This window comes from Centrocercus urophasianus, unplaced genomic scaffold, assembly GCF_019232065.1.
Source record: "Centrocercus urophasianus isolate 14NV4802_14NV808 unplaced genomic scaffold, USGS_Curo_1.0 seq_14, whole genome shotgun sequence".
Lineage (NCBI taxonomy): Eukaryota > Metazoa > Chordata > Aves > Galliformes > Phasianidae > Centrocercus > Centrocercus urophasianus.
In genome coordinates, this window is record NW_024884586.1 from 36,405,570 (window position 1) to 36,419,483 (window position 13,914).

At 34.4% G+C, this 13,914-nt stretch overlaps 1 protein-coding gene across 4 annotated transcripts in view; it reads right to left on the reverse strand.

Annotated features, from left to right (window-relative positions):
• The window catches only part of EML5 (EMAP like 5), a 90,276-nt gene that overhangs the window by 39,026 nt on the left and 37,336 nt on the right, over window positions 1–13,914 (reverse strand). For all 4 annotated transcript variants that reach the window (XM_042814137.1, XM_042814138.1, XM_042814139.1 and 1 more), the window contains exons 14-18: window positions 6,840–7,026; window positions 5,878–5,983; window positions 4,470–4,563; window positions 2,375–2,475; window positions 699–901 (exon numbers count right to left, since the gene is read on the reverse strand). In XM_042814137.1, the coding sequence (XP_042670071.1) occupies window positions 699–901; window positions 2,375–2,475; window positions 4,470–4,563; window positions 5,878–5,983; window positions 6,840–7,026 (691 nt within the window). The remainder of the gene's footprint in view (window positions 1–698; window positions 902–2,374; window positions 2,476–4,469; window positions 4,564–5,877; window positions 5,984–6,839; window positions 7,027–13,914) is intronic.

Here is a 13,914-nt window from a genome sequence, read left to right on the forward strand (position 1 = left end):
ACCCAGGAGAAAGTAGTTAGTTACCTACAGACTGAAAGCTTCCACAAATAGACTGTAATTGCAGCATAGAGTGTATGAGTATGATCTGATTAAAACAGAATACAATTCTCAGAGTTGTGTCTAATCGCCTTGTATTTAGTGTTCTAAACAAATTTAATATCATAACCTCAAGAAAATGCTTATTTTGGAAGTAGTAAAAAGTAAAAAAACAAAACAAAACAAAATAACGTAAAACAGTATCAATCCCTCATACAGCTATTAGAAGTATATGTGAAGCACCTCTTAGAAAATAAATTGGAGTCCTTTTCCTCATTCCACTCCTGTTGCATTTATGCTTTATGCCAGCACTTTTCAACAAGTCATAAAAAATATTTTCAGCATCACAGTGCTTATTAATAGACTCATCTCTCACAAATGAAGAACTGAGCATCAACTGAGCATAGCTAAGCCTCTGAACTTCATCTGCTAAGCAAACTTGCTACGAATCATCTTGTGAGTACAAATATGGCAGGGCAACATAGTCTAACAGAATAATCCTCTTTTCATTCAGATGGTGAACTTAGGAAATCTCAAAGAAAGCTTCCACTATTTTTTACATTATTTGTTCACTGTCATCCTCAAAGCATCATGAATAAATTACAGAGGTTTTTTTGATTGTTTAAATTATTGTTTATGTGGAATTATAGCTGTGAACTTACTTTTTCTAATGCGTGCATGCTGAACACAGGACCATCGTGTGCTTTGACAGTTTTTATGAGAAACACATCTCTCCAGATACAAACATCCCCTGTGGAAGTTCCAGAGAATGCCATCTCTTCAGTCCAGCCATATACTGCACACATCATTGTATCGGCTCTTCCCATAGCACCTATGCAGCCCTTTCTCCCAATTAGTCCTCCCCCTGGTTTAAAACAAAAACAGCTCATAACAACAAAATACCTACCACAGTACGCAGAAATTCCACATTAAAAATTAACTTGAAAAAAAAAACTGATTAAGATAACATCCCTTTCTTTTCATGATATGCTTTCAGAATATCTAACTTTATCTTCGAGGTTTGTTGTATTGGCTTCTGGATGATAGAGACATTACAGCTATATGAATTTTAAAATTCTTTAAAATACTGTGATCTGAAGTTATGCTAGTCATAATAAATACTAACTTCAAGACAGAAGGTCAGATTCAGGTTTTCATAATCATCTGAAAAACTTCACCTGGTACAGAAGTCCCTTAGGATCTGATATTTTGTACCATTCTCATAGTTCCAGGGTTTGAGGCAGGGTCCCAAACACTTTGCCATCACTTGACACTGAGGAAATTTAATCTAAACTATATACTTTGGCTTCACTTCTCACATTAACTGAAGTTGTTCTAATGCAGACTTCAGAGACTTCACATTTGTCAGGGTGATGATACTATGCTCCTATTAACACTGCTAAGCATGTTTCAAAGTAACTGCCCTGTCAGTATTCACACAGGGTTACAGTATTAGAGAAATTTGATACCTGCTCACTGAGCAATGCCAGAAAATTTAATCAATTTCATGTTTTTACTCAAAGTATTTTCTGCTTTTATTATCTTAGTTAAGATAGCAAGCAAAGCTGTTAAAACTAGTAATTTACAGACTTCACCTTTCTCTCAGACAATCTTACCTAATTTCTCTTGCAGCATGAACTGAGAAAATCAGCACGACTTCTCTCATCACAGATTTTTCTCTAAAATCAGACTTTTGCAGGGATTTAGATGAGCTCAAGTGCATAGATTCTGCTTGAACAGTTAGAGCACTAGTAAGCTAGTCTTCTGCAGCCCATACGCATTCATGAACTTTTTGAAGTTTGATGCTGTAAATTTGACACTAACATCAGGGAATGGCCTTTTTTTTTTTTTTTTTTCTGAACTGTTCACAATTTTTCAAGCAGATAAAAAGTAAGCTGCTTATCTAGGTTTTTAATTGTCATGTTCAATATACGTATGTAAAACGATAAGTCTCACTGGCAGATGTGTCCTCTTTAACTATTTTGTTTGAATTTTTGTCTCATTTTTAGATTCATTTATATTTGTGCCTTTTTACTGTTCTTCTTCCAAAAACTCTTGCACTGTTTTACAGTTCAGCAAGATTTTGAGATGTTAGGTATAAAGAAGTCAGTAGAAAGTCCAAATTTTTCTATTTGTGCATCTCTAACATAGAAAACTGATAGAATCAACAATACCATAATAATGGCCATTAGTGTTATTTCTAATAGAACAAGAAAGAAGCTAACTTACAGAGCTATATGGAGAAGGTATCTGCCTTTCATGCATGAAATACACTTTAGAAGATGTATTATTTATACTTTAAATGACAGAAAATGCTGTAATTACAAAGTTACCTTACCTGCTCTTCGCCAGAATTTCAAGTGTTTAATTCCAACTGTAATCAGTTTTTCAGGCATATAAGGATTAATCTTAACAACAAAAATCTTATCTTTGCTTCCCCTGAAACATAAAGCAAAATATTTTCCTCTTTTAAATAAAACAAATAAAAACCAATGTTATTTAACATCATAAGTGACATGGACAGTAGAACTGAGTGCACCCTCAGCAAGTTTGCAGATAACACCAAGCTGAGTGGTGCAGTTGACACACTAGAGGGAAAGGATGTTATCCAGAGGGACCTGGACAGGCTTGAGTGGTGGGTCCATGCCAACCTCATGAAGTTCAACAAGGCCAAGTCCTGCATCCAGGTCAGGGCAATCTCAAGCAGATACTGGTTGAGCAGAAAATGGCTTGAGAGAAGCCCTGAGGAGAAGAATTTGGCAGTGGTGATTGATAAAAGATTCAACATTTGCCAGCAATGTGCACTTGCAGCCCAGAGAGACAACTGCATCCTGGGTTGCATCAAGAGAAGTGTGGCAAGCAGGTTGAGGGAGATGATTCTGTGATTCTGTCCCTCTTCTCTATGCTTGTGAGACCCCACCTTGGAGTACTACATCCAGATCTGGAGTCTCCAACATGGAGTTGTTGGAGCAGATCCAGAGCAGGGCTATGAAGATGATCAGAGGGCTGGAACACCTCCACTACGAGGACAGACAGAGAGCTTCAGCCTGGAGAAGGATCTGAGGAGATCTTCTAGTGGCCTTCCAGTTCCTCAAGGGGGCCTACAGGAAAGCTTTTATAATTTTATAAGGTCATGTAGCAACAGCATGAAGGAAAATGGTTTTAAACTGGATAAGGGTATATTTAGACTAGATATCAGGAGTATCTTTACTATGGGAGTGGTGAGACACTGGAACAGATTACCTAGTAGGGTTTGAATGTCCCCCTCCCTGGAAGCATTCAAGGCCAGGCTGAATGGGGCTTTAAGCAACCTGGACTGAAGGGAGGTCTGACTAGAGCAGGGGGGTATTTAAACTAGATGGTCTTAAGGGTCTCTTCCAACCCAAACCGTTCTTTGATACTATGAAAATTGTAGTGATTTTTTTTTTTTTTAAAACAGATTTGTTTTTATTGTTACCTTCCTTATCCTGCTAACGTTTACTTCCGAACAGTTTACAATTATTTTATTATAAAAAGGAAGAAAGCCAAAGAAGGAACATACTGAATTCTGTTCCATTTCTCATTAGCTTTCAGTTTTCCAAAGGTGAGAAATTCACTTCAGAAATCCACTAGGTGGCCTTTTAGTAACAAAAATATCTATAGAAAATTGATGCATTTATACTGCGTTTAAACTCCAACAGCTCATCATAAAATTGCAAGGCATACGGTCCTATGTATTATTTAAATCAGTCTTTCATTTTGCAAATAAATCATTTAATAATAAACGATAATTACCTTTTAATTACTTTTTAATTTTTCTAGTTAGAATCAAAATTATGCTGCTATATCAATTTTTAATGGAATATTTCAGCTGTTTCTAGAAGCACTGAAATTTGCTGTGTGTTTTGGATATCTCACTGTGCTCCTAGGCACATAAGGCCAATGTCTCGCTTCAGTCTTGAGTTTAAAAAACAGCTGTCAATGTTTACTACTTATGCAAGGAAATAAAGATTACCATTAGTTTTATTTATTCAAAATGCTGAATAGACACTTATTATTGGTCCCTGGACAAGAGCAAAACTCTTACCTTCTGTGGTTTTCAGACCACTGAACAAATTAGTAGCAAAGACCATCAACTGGTTCCTTTCTAAACTCATACTGTGATCTGAAAAGTACAGCTGCTGCTCTCAAATATTCTATTCTAGATGAAAATCAACTCAGAGAGACTAAATTGATAAAGTTTGATTTATTAAAAAAACAGTTTGTAGGTTCAAGGATTAGGGGGATTAAAATAAAGAAGCTCAGTACAGACTCCAAAAGGTTTAAGCATCGTGAGAAAGGCAAGTAAATGAAGTCTGAGGTCTGGATGTGACATTTCTTAAGTAATATATTTTACTCAGTGTCTCCCAAGACTAACTCTATGTATAAATTTTAAAAAGAAGATAAATTCCTACCTTACTGCTGAAAGCTTCTCTCCTTTCTTCCAGTCCCAGAGGACAATAGTATGATTGTCATCTATTCCAACAGAAGCCAATCTTTTCCCATCCGCTATAAAAATAAATTTACAATTGAGAGAGTAGATAGATAATTTCATGCTGCAGTAATAAGAAACTACACTAAAAAACATTTGTTAATTTAGAAATATCATAAGGAGGATATAGAAACAGGTGAATCATTACATGACATGGTGTGGCACATTTGTCACATGGTGAGCCACATTAGAGGCACATTTGTCATCTCTTTTAAACCTGAGTTGTCAGTTGGATGGAATTGCAGACTAGGTTGAGAACTCTGTATTTGATTTAACAATTATGAACTATGAATTTAGCAAAACATCACCAAATTTCACAGTTAAATATATTACAACCATCACTCTCTGTTTTCTGAATTATCCTTTTAGAAACTGCCCTTAGATGTTCTGTTTTTGTACCATACCTTTGCTCAGCGAGTTGCTGGCACAGCTGCCAAAACTCTTCATCACAGTTGCACTGTGAGTGTTTTCTGCTCACTCTGAAAATCCCTATTCATTTCTGAAGAGCAAAGCACTGAAGCAACACTAGGAAGTTTATGAAATATTCCTATACTTGGAATGGTGTCAAATCTTTCAGTAGCTCTGATATTCACCCCATCCCACATCCCACAATACACATCTTTAGCATCATTCACCTTCACTGTGAGGTTAAAAGTCGTATTTGGTAAATTGAAATCCTTGAAGAATAAACATAAACCAGGTAAGATGAGGAAATTTAATACTGGTAGAAAAATTCAGTGTATAGAGTGCAAAAATTTCAGAAGTCTTAACTGGTGCTCTCCTATTTTAGTGTCAAATAAAGAAAAGAAGTTGGGTTTCCTCCCACAAGGACTCCATAATGGGACTTAATGATTTTATCATATGTATCATATATACCCAAATGGGTATTACACAATTAAATATATATATATATATATATATATATGCATACACACACACATACATATTTATACATATTTAAGAGCACAACTAAATACTGTTACTATTGATATATATCTAAGAAAAAAAGAGCTTACAATTGTAATGCAGACACAACACTTAAGATCTGCAAGCCTGTGCCATACAATAAACTACAAAGCAATCAGTTTGATTATTAAATGACACAGAATTCATTCTTGGATTTCCTGACTTACAAGATTCCACAGGAGTTCTTGTTAATAAATGATCACTCTAAAATAGCCTCACTCATTTGAAAAAATAATTGGAGAATATTTTTAATACAAAATCTTCAGTGCAAAGGAATTCCCCTCATTAGAACTCATTAGTTTGCTCTTTTGTACAGTAAGAGATGTAAATGATGTAAAGTAAATAAATAAACAATTACTTATTACCTGAAAAATCAACAGCACAAACACCATACTGGTGATAGCCCTTTAGTACTGAAAGTGGCTTTATTGTTTCAGTATCCCAAATGTGTATAGAGGAATCTCGACCAACCTGAAAGTACACATATTTAAAAACTTTTTTTTTTTATTTTTATTTTTTCTTGTCAGTTATTTGACATAGGTGTTCAAAACTTTAATGTTGGCAAATATTTCAAAAACTACGTGGAATATGTCAGTGATAACATGTTTCTAGTACTAATTTACTTCAGCATCACAATTACCATTCCCACAAGCTGGCTCTCTTTCCTTAAGAGCATTATAAGGGCGTCATAAGCAAAACTTTATTAGTAAAGTTTTAATTTCTCCACTTCAATAATAGAATTATTACTATAATGATTACAATAATTATTTTATGGTACTTATTATTATCATACCAATAATCATACCACAAATCAAACTTTCAAGTAATGGTGTACAAACTTTTATGGAAGTATATTTTTTAGAAAACATTATCTTAAAAGTGTCGTCTGCAAGAAAGATGAAATGAAGTGTTACAAACACTGGACTGCATATAAAGAGAACAGCATGATTAGAGGAGGTAAAATCATAATACATGAAATGGACAGACAGAATACAGTAACAACTGTTTCTCATAGTTAATTTCACAACTAAGATTTTAAAAAGAAAACAAACAGTAGTAATTATCCATTTACTCCATTCATAAACACGCAGAAGAAACAAAATTATACTCAAGATAAAAGTCAAAAGAGTTCTAGTGAAACTCATATAAACAACTGGAAAAAAAAAGCAACACCTCCTATGTTGCAGTTTTTAACATTACTCCATCTGCAACAGAAGTGCATTCCATCATTGGAACAAATGTAGATTGGACCTCGTTTCTCCAAAACAGGCTTTTCAAAGTTCAGTGATAACAAAAAAGTCTTATTGCAAGTAAACACACTTCCTACCTGGCCTGTTGCCACATAGTCCTTTAAGGGATGAATAGCAAGGCAAAGAATGTCATCATCATGACCTAGATAAAAGCGCTGTGTGTTCTGCTGTCGATTGTACACTACTCCCACTGCTGCAACATGGTATACAATTTCACCCGTCTGAGTGTAAAATAAATTGCTTCGACAGTCATAACCTCTGTAACTAGACAAAAAAAGTTTGTGCATCAAGGTCATAACCATACACACTGATACTTCATGATATAAAATTACGCACTATGTATTTTACAGATGTAAAAGTTCAGATTACTTACCAGTTAGTATTTATGTGTTTTTGGAGTTATTAACTGTTTTTTTTCTCCCCAAAATTTATCAATTTGCTTTACTATTCAGGTATCACTACTACCAGCATTAAAGTAGCTGAGTGACTTTAATAGTCACTCTTAACAACCACTTTGGAAGATAAAGTAATAAGTAATAATTTTCCAGACCACATGGAGAGTTTAGGCATGCAACACAATTAAATGGAAAAAAACTGATTCGTTAATTAAATGAAAACAAAACTGAGTTTTTGGACACTTTATGTTTTACTGGTCAAAAATTGAACAACAAAATTTCCTACAAGAACGTGGACAACACAGGCACCGTCAAATTCAAAGTTTCTTGAAGTGTTCTAGGTGTTAATATATAAATTTTCTCCCAACTTGTTTTTTTGAAAGAAAGGGTGGTTTGTTGTTTTGTCGGTTTTTTTTTTCCCCAAGGAAAACCTATCTCCTTTCAGTATCAGTACAGCACAGCTACTGCCAAGACAGGGCCAATACTCAGCTGAGATCATTATACACTATTTCTACACTATAGTGCTATACATATTTCTTCCTAGGTGTGACTAACTACTCCATAAAATAAATACATACATACATAAATGGCATTATCAAAACAGCTAGTGTCATAATTTCAAAAGTAATGTAGGAGACTATAATATCTAAACAACATTAAATAAACAAGTAAGTTTTAAAGTAGTATTTGTAATACTGCTATCCTTGGTAGCGAATAGAAGGAACATTCAGAAATGCCAACTTGTTTTCATTTTTCCTGTTGAAATAAAGAACAGCCCATAAATTCCTGATGCGCTCTATTTCCATTCTCTTACTTTCCTGATTAATCTGTTTCTGTATCAGTTCCAGCAGATCCACACTAAATCAACTTTCCAGTTGTTTTAGAAAAGCAGGCAAAATCTGATTTAAACATGTAGTTAAATTTATAGGAAGAGTATGATACCTGAATATGGTTCAATTGGTCATTAATTATTTTGATGTAGGGATCATAAGAATAAGAATCTAGCCAAGTACTTTTGCTCACAACTTCTAACTCATCTAGTCAAAAATATATATATATATATTCTAAACTGACAAGGAATTCATTTATAGCAGATAAAACAAGTGAACATTAACAATGAGCAGCTACAAAATAACTGTAGACTGTAATGCCTATTTTATACTTCTTGTGCTGTTATTTTCTTTGGATAATTAAAAGCATGTATCAGAACAAATTACGTTATTTTTATGCAGAAAAAAGAGCAGGACCTTTTTGCAACATATGGGTTTTTCAGTGCCACATAGGACAAAAATGCATCTGTACACATACCAATATGGTACACAAGACACAAGTATTAGACAACTACTGGATGCAAAACACTGTAAAGCTTTAAATGGCACAGAAATTACGCAGTCAGGATCAAATACTCCTTCATAAATGTATATAAAGCTTTCCTAACGTATATAATACAACAATATGCACAGATCAAATAATAAAGCTGGTTGACCAATTTAAGGAATACATTTCTGAAAACTCCAGTCATAGATCTATGTTCAGTCATACCAGATTTATATTATTGCTGGATAATGGCACAGCACATACTTTGATCAGGTTTGAATGTATTGTATTCCTGTTTGTTTACCTAAACTACATGCAGTGGTATTTATAACAGATTATATAGTGACTAGGGATAAATTGCTAAAATTATCCTACAAAGTTTTTAAACAGATCAGCAGATGGTCCAGCTCAGCAATGTGCTATGTAGCCAAGTTCTTTTGCCTCAGTATCACCTGCTCTAATCACAGACGTACCAACTTGTCTAACCCAAGTCATAGTGAACTATCAAATCCAAACAAACCAACAGATTAAAACTTTGAAAAAATTTCTCCCAGCAGGCTTACCAGTCTTGTCTCAAATAGTGAAAGGGTTGGGTTACTTGAAAATATGAGTTTGCTTATTTGCAAATACTATTTGGTAGGAAAATACAATAGCAATCTTTCCTAAAGGAATTACACACTCGACTCAAGCCACAAACTTCCCGTTCCAGTATGTCAACATCTCTCCTATACTGGGAGCCCAGACTAGGACATCACAGTCCAGGCGTGGTCTCAGCACTGCTGAGTAGCAGGGAAGGAACATTTCCTTGGAGCTACTGGTAAAGTTCCTCCTAATTCAGCCCATGATACTGCTGGTCTTTTTTTGCCATGAGAGTGCATTGTTGAATCACGGCCAGCTTATTACCCACCAGAATCTCCAAGTCCTTTGCAGAATTGCTTTCCAGCCATGGCTCCCAGCATGTACTGGTGCATGGTATTAATCCTTTCTACACGCTAAACTTTTCATTTTCCTATTTCGAAGTTCATGAGATTCCTCTGTGCCCAGCTCTCTGTCTGTCCAGCACCCTCTGAATGACAGTCCAACCAACTGGCGTGTCAGCCATGCCTCGCAGTTTTGTATCATCTGTGATACTGTGAACTCTCAAGATGGGTTTCATAAAACCACAAACACAGAGAGCTTCTTAAAAAAGCAAAAACTGTGATAGTACAAAAAGTAAAGCTTTGTAAATAAGACTCTCTTCTACACACTCTTTAGAATGGTACTCACAAGTAGGTTCCTAATCTCAGTTTTTCTTCCAGTCCAGCAACCTTTCTGTGTCTCCTGAGTTTCCATTCCTTCAAAGTATCTAGAAAAATCTGTTTCAAATGAGCTTTGAGCTCACTTATATGTCTCTCCCTGTTCTTGTCAAAATGACCAATTTAGACTAATGATACAGGTGCTTTTTCTGCTAGGCTTCAGCCTCCCTCAACACGTATCTTTCATTAAAAAATTACCCCAGTAGCAATGCATGGTTATTTTGAAGCTGGATTATTTCTGCCTGACCCAAAGCAAAACAGTCAGTCAAGATAAGCAGGCAGCTTTCTTTGACACCCAACCAGCACTAGCTTTTAAAAGAACATAATATACAATGACCCACTGTAACTACGAAGAAATAAAAAATAACCTATCACTATATGCAATAAAAACAGCTTAAGCACATGAAAAATGTACTGTGAACAGCAGAGATTATAGTGATGGAAGGAGTGCCAAAGAAGATATCTGGACCAGTTCTTGCTCAAAAATAATTTTCCCATGTTTCACTGTGTACTTAACATTGTTAAAAATTTAATTGCAAGTACAGAATAATAAAAACTATAGTGAAAATACACCTTAAATGAGATTATTTTAAAAACCAGATATGAAAGAAAAACTAACATTTTTTCTAGCACTTGTTAAAACACCCCCAACATATTTTTAAGTTAAGCATAGTGAAACTAAATTAATTAATATAGTGTATCACGGGAGTATCCAAAACTTATCTAGGATGCAGAAGAACAGTTTGCCACTTCTTATAATCAAAAGTTTGAGGTTTAGTGCAATTCCTCTGTTTACCAAAAAAAAAAAAAAAAAAGTTTCAATCATTGACAATTAAAATAAAGCATATTTGGCCAGAGCATTTAGTAGCACAGTGAAATTTTGTAAACCAGTTAAACAAATCTGAGCTTTTTCACATGCCAATTAACTAAAACCCTGACTATATACGTAATATTTACGAAAAAAGTAAAATATTGGTTCAGACAATCAAAGAAAGGGTGAAAAAGAGAATGCTTCAGTGTTCAAGACTGCTCTCTAAGAGTATGTCACACAGTCACAACACATTTATCCATGTATCACTAATCCAACTAGAACTGAGATTAGCATTTAATTTCAGAAAAAAAAAAAGCAAAGAAACAATTTCTTCACACACATTTACAAGACACTGCAATTAATGACTAGGAACTAAATAGTAATGAAAGAAAGCTCTGGATCATATATATTGGATAATATCTAAAAAGGCACAATAAATACAGCACTGCATTCCACAGTAGGTGATGCTCTCAGGTGGTCTTCAGTAACATCTGATCAGACTATGCAGGATTGACTGAAGTTATCACAGTAGCAACTTTGATAAGAAAAGATAGCTCAGTAATACATAGAAAAAAAAAAACTTTGCCATTATCAAGGTCATGAATATAAGGGACTGGATTCAGTTAGAGATTAAGATATATAAGCATAGATGGATTAGATGTATTAACATACATATTTTAATCAACAGCCTTCAGTCAATATAGTCAGTGGAACCTGCAGAGCAATCTGCATTCAATTTCATATGAGCCAAATTAATGCCTATGCTGCACTACCTTCTGACTGGATATCCAGTGATTTAACTAATGTTGAGATACACACATAAGAACATCTACCTTAGTCAAATAATTGTAAGTTCTTTAATCTGAAGCTGGATCCCATGCACAATTGCAACATCGATGTGTCCAAACCAGGGACAACTTCAAAAGTAATGTGCTGCCTGGAAAAGAAGTAACTTGACTAATGCTGTGAATGTTTCAAAATTGGTATGTTATTCTTCAAAATATTTATGGGAAAATTTTGAATGTAACAGAACATTCCCCAGAAAATCTCCAAAAAAAGTGATTTGAAAAAAAAAAAAAAATCACACAGCTGAAATCAGTCTTTAGCACAGAGGGAGGTGGGAGATATAAAACAGCGAGAGAAAAAAAGCATAGCCTTATGGAAATGTTTTCTGGGCATGAACCACTCATCATCTACTCATTTCAAATGCTATTTGAATCTATGCAGCTCTGATAGGATTCCATTCAAAGTGTCATAAGAGTCTAACTTATGAGCATGAGAAATCCCTGGCCATCTTCAAATTGCAACCAAATTTCACCTTACCATCAGATTGGTTCAATGAATACATTAGAACTCAATCTAAATTTTATATAAAATCTTTTCATATTAAAGAAAAATAAAATTTGTTCTTGTAACATCAGCAATACAACACAGGGCAAAGGTATCTGCATCTTTATTCCTGGGTCAGCAAAAAGAAAGTATCAAAAACAATGAGTCTGAGAGTTTTCCTGAATATTGCAAAAAATGTATCCTTTCTATGTTTCTGAACCACCTCAGCTGCACATAGCAGAAGGAAAATAACAGGAGGCCAAACTAGTGTACCACTTAAATAATCTGCTCCTGCTGATGATTCCATCAGATCTCTTAGATAATGATGCACTTAAAGATTAACTCGCTAATAGAAGTTGCTTTCTCACACATATTAGTCATTAGGCTGGCTCACATACTAAGTATTATTTTATCCCCTTCCAAAATAGGAAGTAACAAGAGGTTTAAAAGATTTCCTACAGGATATTAAAATATTTTTATAGTTCATCTTTCAAGGCAGTTGACAATTCAAAACACAAAAACAGCTCAAAAACAAAGAAAGGAAAAAGAGCTTCTTAGTTCCCTAGTTTTGAAAGCCACCACTTTTTACACTTTCAAGGAACATCCAAGACATTTCCATTGCATCTAAAGAAAGGTGAAGGAAAGCAGACTTCCTGTATCAGAGAATATGCCTATTACTCACTTGGATGTGGGTCACTTTAAAGTTAACAGCCTGGACACATTGAGAAAAATCTGTTGTTCAGCATGGATTCTTCATTAGTTTCCTTGATGCACATTGGGCAACCAGACAGAACTCAACTGGACATTCTACTTCTGTTCATTCCTGGATATTCTGGTCAAGCTTCACTTCTGTTGTGAAGGAAATAACAATAATCCCAAAGATCCAGGGCCCTTACTCATACTGCATCTTCCTCAGGATCATTTGGTTTAATTCTTAGAGCAACTTTTAAATTAAAGACTACATGCAGCTATCCAGTTTACTGCATTTTCCTACACAGCTAAGAAAAAATCTTCAACTAAGAATCCTGGACCATAAGAGATAGAAACAAAAATCCAGCTTCATACTAGTTACTATTTGTCATTATTTCCAAAGCTAATCCTGAAACTCCATGTCTTCTACAGACAAAACTGCTGAGTTGAACCATTAAGTATTCTTAACCAATTAATTCATTAAGCATTCCATATGAAAACATTTTAATATTAAGAGTCATTACTATGCAAAGATACTGTTTTACAGTAAAGATAAACACTGCCAGTAACTTATCATTCTTATCATAGATGTCTCTAATAAGTACTAGCATTCCTGAAGAGATATCTTTTGAAAAGAAAACACACTATTTACCAATTTCCAGTGCCTTAGTTTAACAAGGATTTTGGTTTTGCTTTCTATCAGAGACTTTATTATTCTAATGTAGCAATGTCCACTATCAGTTCACTTTAAAACACCACCTTTATTCTGATGAAAAAGCCTTCACTAAGAGTGTTATGGAAAACTGTCAGTCCTAAAGATGAAATCATAGGATTTCAACGATGTATTTGGAAGTTATTTTGTTGAATTCTAACAAATACACAGGATCTATTAAGAAATAAAATTTAATTCCAATTCAAGCAAAGGTACTTATAAATTCTTTCTGATTAGGGATAAATAGCTAGTTTATAGATAAGTACTATTTTTTTTAAATAAAACACTGTTAGAAACATCACTTAGGACAAAACCCAAGTGCCTTCAACTAAACCAAGTTTCTGTTGTAGCTTCTGTAATATGACCCCAGTGAGAACTTTCCAGAGTAAAAAACGTGAGTATTAGTCAATTTTTTATTTAGTCACATCTATTCAAATAATAAATCAGCTAAATTTTCACTGCACTTCAGAATTCATTCAGAAAAAGTCCAGCTTGGCATAAAGCGGCACAAACTTAGCGTAGATTTAGTTTTACAAGAATAAATAAAAACACTAAATCACATAGCTTTTCACTAGATTTTTAAACTATAAATAACAAGTTTGA